The 8,778-nt window shown below is 33.6% G+C and overlaps 1 protein-coding gene across 1 annotated transcript; it reads left to right on the top strand.

Annotated features, from left to right (window-relative positions):
- The first annotated feature begins 426 nt into the window (after positions 1-426).
- LOC112526820 (receptor-like serine/threonine-protein kinase SD1-8) lies at positions 427-6,482 on the top strand. The gene is made up of 7 exons (XM_025137238.1): positions 427-1,678; positions 2,019-2,180; positions 2,708-2,850; positions 4,778-4,988; positions 5,080-5,317; positions 5,900-6,050; positions 6,174-6,482. The coding sequence occupies exons 1-7, from the start codon at positions 427-429 to the stop codon at positions 6,480-6,482; spliced, it is 2,466 nt and encodes an 821-aa protein (XP_024993006.1).
- The last annotated feature ends 2,296 nt before the right edge of the window (positions 6,483-8,778 follow it).

Raw genomic sequence — 8,778 nt, 5'->3', positions numbered from 1 at the left:
TTTGATCGTGAATCTCTTTTGGTAACCTACACGTTCAGATAAAATCAAATAAAACATAATATCAATAAAATTTATACATTATTAATATATATACATAATAAACATATATATATATATATATATATATATATGTGTGTGTATAAACAAAATTTTATAAAAAATAGATATTAGCGGCTTGACGGGTTGAGTTTAATTGGGTTGTTAGCGAGTTAGGTTAGACGGGTTTCACGGGTTGACGGTTTTTTGTACACTCCTACATGAGACCTTATATGTATAAACCATAAGGACCAATATTGTAATTTACTATAAAATCAAAAGAATACATAAACATCCATAAAATTTCCAAGAACGAGATCAACAAAAATCCCAAAAACCCACCAAACCAGTTAACGCAAATTCTGTTTCTGCTTGTGAACATCGAGATTAATGGAAACCTTCGACAGCCATGGCAGCACCTTCATCTTCATTTTCTCTCTCTACATCCCTTTTCTCTCTCTAGCCACTGATATCATCACTCCCACACAACCACTCGCCATGAATGAAACTCTAGTCTCGTCTCGTGAAGTTTTCGAGCTGGGTTTCTTCCATTTCGGCAACAATAATCTGTATCTCGGCATTTGGTACCGCCAAATTCAACCGAGAACGATCGTTTGGGTAGCAAATCGAGACGCCCCCATTAATTCATCGTTCGGGAAGCTAATAATCGGCGACGATGGCAACATAGTCCTCGTAGATCGAGCCGAAATCGCAATCTGGTCATCGAATCAATCCGTACCGGTGATCAACACGGTGGCGCAGCTTCTGGATTCCGGTAACTTTGTCCTCCGTCGCGAAAATGACGAGAACACGAAGAATTACATCTGGCAAAGCTTTGATCATCCGACGGATACTCTATTACCCCGGATGAAGCTAGGGTTGAGCCGAACAACCGGAATCAATCGGGTTCTGAAATCATGGAAGTCCAATAACAATCCGGCTTCCGGCGATTATTCATTCGGAATCAACATCCATGGATTCCCGGAGTTTGTGTTACGGGATAAGGAAACGGTTACAGCCAGGACCGGGCCGTGGAACGGGATAATGTTTAGCGGTACACCGGAGAGGGAGGGGGTGAGCATAGTAAACTTCAATTTTCAGAACACCTCCGATGAGATTTATTTTTCATTTGAAACGGTAAACAGTTCTGTTTATTCGAGATATCTCGTAAGTACTTCCGGCGACCTTCAACGTTTCACTTGGACGCCGGCCGCCGGCACCTGGAGTTTATACTGGAAATTCCCGTGGGATAGATGTGATAACTACAACCGATGTGGGCCGTTCGGCATTTGTGATGTAAACAGTTCTCCGATCTGCAAGTGTTTGAGCGGATTCCGGCCCGGGTCAAATGGGTGTGTTCGTAGCTTCGGGTTGGATTGCGGGTCGGACGGGTTTCAGCAGTTGAAGAACATTAAATTACCCGAGGGCTCGAAAGCATTCATTGACGAGACGTTGAATTTGAGTCGGTGTGCCGAGCTTTGCAAACGGAATTGTTCTTGCACGGCTTACGCTAATATGTATGTTCCGTGGGGCGGGTCGGGGTGTGCGATATGGGTCGTGGATCTTATGGACATGAGGCAGTATGCCGAGTCCGAAAGTGGTGGACGAGATATTTATATTCGGGTTGCGGCTCCTGATCTAGGTACGTCTTTTAGCTCTGATTTGAATAAAATTGAGTTTACAAGGAACCACCAATTTCTAAGCGTCTTGATAGACTGTTTTATAAGACTTAATCTATAAGATCAAAAAATAAAACATCTATCCAAAGGCATTGTAATAAGTTTACAGGACGATTTATTATGTTGTAACAAGTTTTTTTAAGGACATGTTTAATATAAAGCGTCGCATTAGCTATTTTATAGGACACATATGAGAAAATGTGTTCTATAAACTCATATTTTTACAGGACACTTGTTTACCCTACCCTAAACCCTAAATTCTAAACCCTAAACCCTAAAGTAACTATGATTTGTTCATTGCAGGCCACTTACCGACGGGCAAAAAATCTAAAAATGACAATCGTGTTGTCAAAATTGTCGCTATTGTTGTCGGTATTTTTGCAGGGCTAATCACTCTATTGATACTCGTTTATCTGAAGAGGAAGAATACAGGACGGTTGAAGAAATCTGTTACATTAAGAATAGGTAACTTTGACTTTACAAGTCAAACACCTTACTTTATAGTTGGTAGTTGTTGAATGGTTTGATGCAGAATTGATTAAGTGGTCAGAATGATTAAAATGCTCTTATAAATAGTGCAAAATGAAATATAATTGTTTGGTAGTTATTCAAAATAAAATTAGGGTGCTGAGTGGTTAAGGGAGGCACAAGATACAAAATCATTCAAAGGGTTTTAGAACCATTAAGAGACAGACTTTTTTTTGCCAAAAAAGATTCACTTCTTAACGATTCAGATGAGTTGTCTCTTAATGAAACTATTAAGAGGTAAACAAACAACCCCTTAGATTCATTAATGTAACATAGAATGTATTTCTAATTGCATTACCCATAAAAAGTTTCATTAAAACATGTTCGTTATAATCTTTAAAATGGAGAAAAGAGAGATATCAAAATCTCCAACAGATTTTTTCGTATGTAATTTTTGAATTTGGAGATTAAACGAAAATAGAGTATGATCATGATTAATATGTTCTTTTACGATCTATATTTAGGTCCACAAGAAAGAACCGATGGCGAAACACAGATTGATGAACTCGACCTACCCTTGTTTGATTTTACGACATTGGTTATAGCCACAAACAACTTCTCCGATGCAAACGAACTTGGTCAAGGTGGATTCGGGTGTGTTTATAAGGTAAAGTTTTGTAATATATATATATATATGTGTATATATGTGTGTGTATAGAGAGAGTTGAGATCACTTGAGACTAGCGTGTTTTCATAAGACTTGTGAGACCATTTTTTTACATTTGAAACTTTACAACAAAACACTGTGAAGGTAACATTTACAATGTTTTTGCTGTGAAGGTAACCTTCACAATGTTTTTGTTGTGAAGGTTCGGATTTTTTTTTACTTTCATAGTGTTTTGCTGTGAAGTTTCAATTGTAAAAAAGTGGTCTCACGGGTCTCATAAAAAACAGACTGGTCTCACGTGAACCCAACCCTATATATACATATATGTGTCAACCCTATATATACATATATGTGTGTGTATGTGTATGTGTATGTATGTATATACAAGCATTTTTTTTTTATAATTTTCTAATTAATAAGATTCAATTTATAATACCACAAAATAATTAATTGGAAAATAAAATCTTATATAAATTAAAAAACCTCTTATTTTCTCTCTTCTCTCTCATTTCACTTTTTTTATTAACCTGATGTCCAACCCGTTATATGAGCCGACTGGTTCCAGGGCAATCATCCGCTTTGCAGGTGGTCCGGAGTCACCGCATTTAAACCTTCATGACCACAAAAGAATTTCTATTTCCCATTGGATTCGAACCAGACACTTTTGAGCCCAAGCTCAAACCATCGGGCACCACCTTTGTGGTTCTCTCATTTCTTCAAAACACATACGTACACACACATAATTGAATTTGCACATAAGATGAATATATTGTGAACATTTTTTAGAGATATTACTATAGTTTGTAAACACATTGTGAAAACAGTTCGAAATCTACAAGATTTAGTATAATTTGTGAACACCAACTAAATCAGTAAAACTAAATTTATATGTATATATATATTTTTTTTTTTATTATTTCATAAATAACGATAAAAAAATCTTAATCTCATTAATTAATAACATTAATTATCTTAAATTAGTGGCTTAGGATGGATCTCACGAATATCACAAATTTTAAAGTTCTCAAATGATTAAGTCAATATGTCTGTGTATGTGGATGTTAGAACGAGAACACCTTTATTTTACAAAAACACGAGGACATCACAATATGATGATACATATGCATGGGGACGTGGTGATGTGGTGAACGTATTGGCCCACAACCTAGGTCGTGCCACGACTCTGTTTTAATGTCACATATGATAAACTATACTAAAAGGGTGTTTTTTGTAAAATGAAAGTATTGCCGTTTGAACCCCCCCCCCCCCATATATCAGAAGGGTACTCATGCAATGCAACGAAATATATCTCGATTTTAGTGTTTTGTTTTATTCAGTTTGTGTAGATGTTTTAATACAATTTTTATGTTTTGAGAAATGAATAATGTTTTTGTTTTTGAATAAAATACAAACTTGAAAATATCATAAAATTTCTAAAATAAATATATCAATATTAGTGTCCAGTTAACTATTTAAAGTTCTTGTTTTTTTTTTTGTGTAATTTCTTTAATTCATTTTTTTCATTATAATTTAATTTAGATTTAGTAACGAAATAATTTATTTTTGATTTAATAATATTATTTTTTATAARAATAATWAYTAAGTATTYTGTTAGAACTCAATGATTATCCTAATTATATTWTARATTTTTTATATTTAAAATGAAATGTTTATTTTATATTTGACTATGGTTATTTGCAGTTAGTTACACGAATTCAAATATAAGGCTTTAATATGTTGTACTTACGTACAATTTATTTGCAATATTGAATTTTAAGTAATATGCATCAATAATCAGTACTTCATGCATGAAAAATGGTTTTTAAGAGTTTTTGTCAAATGTTTTATAATATAGTATAGACAATATTATATTAGCTTATGCACAATTAAAACAATAATACGACATTAACGTTGTTGATGATATTAGGGTACGTTACGTGGAGGGGAAGTCGTAGCTGTTAAAAGGCTCTCGAGAGTTTCACATCAAGGGATCGAGGAACTTAAAAATGAGGTTGAATTAATCGCGAAACTCCAACATAGAAACCTCGTTCGGCTACTAGGTTGTTGCATTGACGTTGAAGAGAAGTTACTGATTTACGAGTTCATGGAAAACAAAAGTCTCGATGCGTTTCTTTTTGGTAAGTCTCGCAATTTTTTATGATTATTTTCTTATTTGACACTCGGGTTTTCTCACTGAAATCTAACACGTTTTTTTAAAATCCGTTAAAGACCAAGAGAAAAAACCCGAACTCAATTGGCAACTGCGACTTGATATTATAGACGGGATTGCTCGAGGGCTTCTTTATCTTCATCAAGATTCACGGTTTAAAATCATTCATCGAGATCTCAAAGCAAGTAACATTTTGTTAGATAAAAAAATGAACCCCAAAATATCAGATTTTGGTATGGCACGGATTTTCGGGAGCGATCAAACCGAAGCAAAAACTAAGAAAGTTGTTGGAACATAGTAAGTATCGTATTGCGGTTCATTATACATAAGCACACAAATTAGAGTAAATGCGGTGGTGCCTAATTGGTTTGAGCTTGACTCCAAAGGTCAAAAGTACCTGGAGATCCTAGGTTCAAATCCAAGGAGAAATAAAAATATCTCCTTGTGGCCGCGAAGGTTCAAATGTAGTGACTCCGGGCTATGTGCAGGTGGTCTCCCTGTGATTAGTCGGCTTGCATAGTAGGCTAGATATCCAGGTTAATAAAAAAAAGAGTAAATTACGTTTTCATCTTTGTGGTTTGTTGAAAATTGCTATTTTCGTCCCCGTAATTTTGAAATTATGATTTTTTTATCCCTATGGTTTACAATACATCGTTGTTTTCGTCCATGTGATTTAAAATTCATTGCTATTTTAGTCCCTCGTATTTAAAGGTAGGACTCAGTGTCATGAACCAAAATAGCAATGAATTGCAAACCATAGAGACAAAAGCACAATATAGAAATCACAGGGATAAAAATGTAATTTACCCTAAGAATTATATCACGTGCCTTCTTAGACAAGTTTCCTTTTTCTCACTGTTTTTCCTAAAATTATTACAGCGGTTACATGTCACCAGAATACGCAATGGATGGCAATTTCTCAACAAAGTCAGATATTTATAGTTTCGGGGTTTTGGTTCTCGAGATAGTAAGTGGTAAAAAGAACAGTGGATCACTGTACACAAGTAACGAACTTAACCTCCTTGCACATGTAAGTACCAAGTACCAACAGTGCCAGATCCAAGAATTTTTCAGTATTATACTCTTTTTCCTCAGAGAAGCTACCAGATACACATTTAAAATGGTCGTTTTTTAACCTAAACGGAAATTTTAGGCATGGACGTTATGGAAAGAAGGCAAGGCTTTGGAACTAGTGGATGAATCGGTTGAAGCCAAATTTTTGGAAGACGAAGCACTGAGATGCATACAAATAGGACTGTTATGTGTTCAAGAACAAGCTAAAGATAGGCCTTCTATGTCAAAGGTGGTGTTGATGTTAAACAGTGAAACTGCTAAACTGCCACAACCGAAATATCCTGGATTTTTTATTGGGAAAAAGTATACTGAAACGGAGTCTTCAAGCAAACAAAATGATTCAGTGACTGTAAATGAAGTCACAATCACTGTGTTAGATGTCAGGTAGCCTAAACAAGGTTAGCTACCGTAATTGAATTGTCTTAGACAAGAAAAAGCGCGTCATTCGTAAGGCATGGATCACACCATGGCGCGTGCGCGCACACACACACACACACACACACACATATATATATATATATATATAGAGAGAGAGAGAGAGAGAGAGAGGAGCAATCAAATGCAAATCACCCACATCCATCGATTTCATTGTTTAATCTTATGAACTTGTTTCATATAATACTTTTTTTGACGAAGTTGTTTCATATATGATTATGAAATTGTTTCATATAATACTTAATTATTTTTATTGTGGAGGACGTTAAACAATTTCATCAAGAAATGAATTACTTGAAACAATTTCATCATATTAAACAATTTTATGAAAAAGTTTCACTAAATTAAACAATGAAATCGACGATTTTCATGGTTTCTACTAATGGCGTGGTTTGTGTTTTATCCCTCCCTACATATGTATCGATAGAGCAAGGTTCAAATATGCAGTGAGAATGTAATAAGAAAAGGTTGATGAAATATTCATATGTGAATCATTGAAAAAATCTACTTGAAGATGCATATATGAATCCATATAAATAACATTTAACGTCGGTTCCCGTATGCATATTCAAATAGATTTTTTGGGAGTTCTTTCAAATAATTAACATATGAACCTTCTCTTAGACACAGTAAACCTATCCCTATTTGATAGAAAATGAGTTTTGTGAGTTCCTTAAAAACCGTAAGTAGCAAACTATCGATAACTTTCATTACGGTTTTAAATTGATTAGAAAGTTATTGGTTTAGTCTGTCACTTCGAGTTTGAGAGGTTACAAAAACTATTAGGGGCCGTTTACCAAACACTTACCTGGTAAGCGCTTACGGGTAAAATCTAACACTACCGGTTACTTATCGGGCAAGACTTTAGTCCATCAAAACGACATTATATGCAACAATTTATCCAGTAAGTGCTTATTATGGTAAAAGTCGTCACCCTCACTTACCGGGTAAGACTCTTGGTCCTTGTCTCCTTCTTACCGGGTAAGATTTTTAGTCTTTATCATATTCATCCAGTAAGGTAATGTGACTTGGTAAACGTTACTCAGGTAAGCGTTTAATAAACGACCCCTAAATAGAATATTTGGTAAACTATAGTCAATAAAAATATTAAATTAAAATATATAATAAACTAGAAAGTCACAACAATATATTATAAAAGGGTAGAAAGATGTGTAACCCATGACCAAGCTTTTGTTTTCTGATATGATTTTTTTAAGCATATGATATATATATATATATATATATATATATATAAAATAATAAATGCAATAAATAAATTTATATACCCTTCTCATTTTTGGTGAGTTTTGAACCTTTGACTTTCTAGGAGACTAAAGACTACAATACCACTAGACCAAAAACCCTTTAATAATATGAACCTTTCTTGTTAGCTTTCTTTTACCACTTTTTTGCTTTTGGTAATACAATGTTTGATTTTCTATATAATTTAAAAAAAATTAAATCTAAATTAAATTCTTTAAAATATTCTAATAATGATAAAATATTTTAAGAACTTATTTTGTAAAGTAACCAAAGGGTCTCTGGCCTAGCGGTATCGTAGTCTTTAGCCTTCTAGAAGGTCAAGGGTTCAAACCTCACCAAATGTGAGGAGAGTGTGTAAGTTTATTTGTTGCATTTGTCGTATATAAATATTATATACTTCAAAAAAAGTGTTAAAGTAAAAAAATATATTAATTTCTTCATGGAAAATGTATTGCTCCTATTCTCTGTATGATTATAAACCAGATCAAACTAAACAAACACGGTATATCTTTTTAAAAAATAAGATATCATAAAGGAGGATGTATGTAGACCGTCTTTTACCGTAATTACTGGTAGAACAGTTGTTTTCCAGAGTACCTCGAATCTGTTCAAATATACGAGCAACAAGAAAAGAAGAATTGATGCTAGTAATAATATTAAGCACCAGAAAAACGGAGAAATAAGCACAAAGAAACATGGAAAAATACAAGTAAAAAATGCATATCACCTTTTTAGGCATTTTTTGGCAAAAATAAGCTAACTTATTTTCTGGGTACATGTTTTAATGCACATAAGCTAGCTTGTATTCTAACTTATAGAAATACTAATTGGGTAATGCTTTGATAAGTTGTTGTCACTTTTTTCAATTAGACCCTTTATCAATATTAATTATTATTTATKACTATTAATTATAAATAAATAGTAATAAAATTTAAACATTAATATTTATTAATTATTTATTTTAATTATTAATCATTTATAAATAT

The sequence above is a fragment of the Cynara cardunculus genome (assembly GCF_001531365.2).
Source record: "Cynara cardunculus var. scolymus isolate 2C chromosome LG 14, CcrdV1, whole genome shotgun sequence".
Classification (NCBI taxonomy): Eukaryota; Viridiplantae; Streptophyta; class Magnoliopsida; order Asterales; family Asteraceae; genus Cynara; species Cynara cardunculus.
This window is presented reverse-complemented; position numbering and strand designations above follow the sequence as displayed.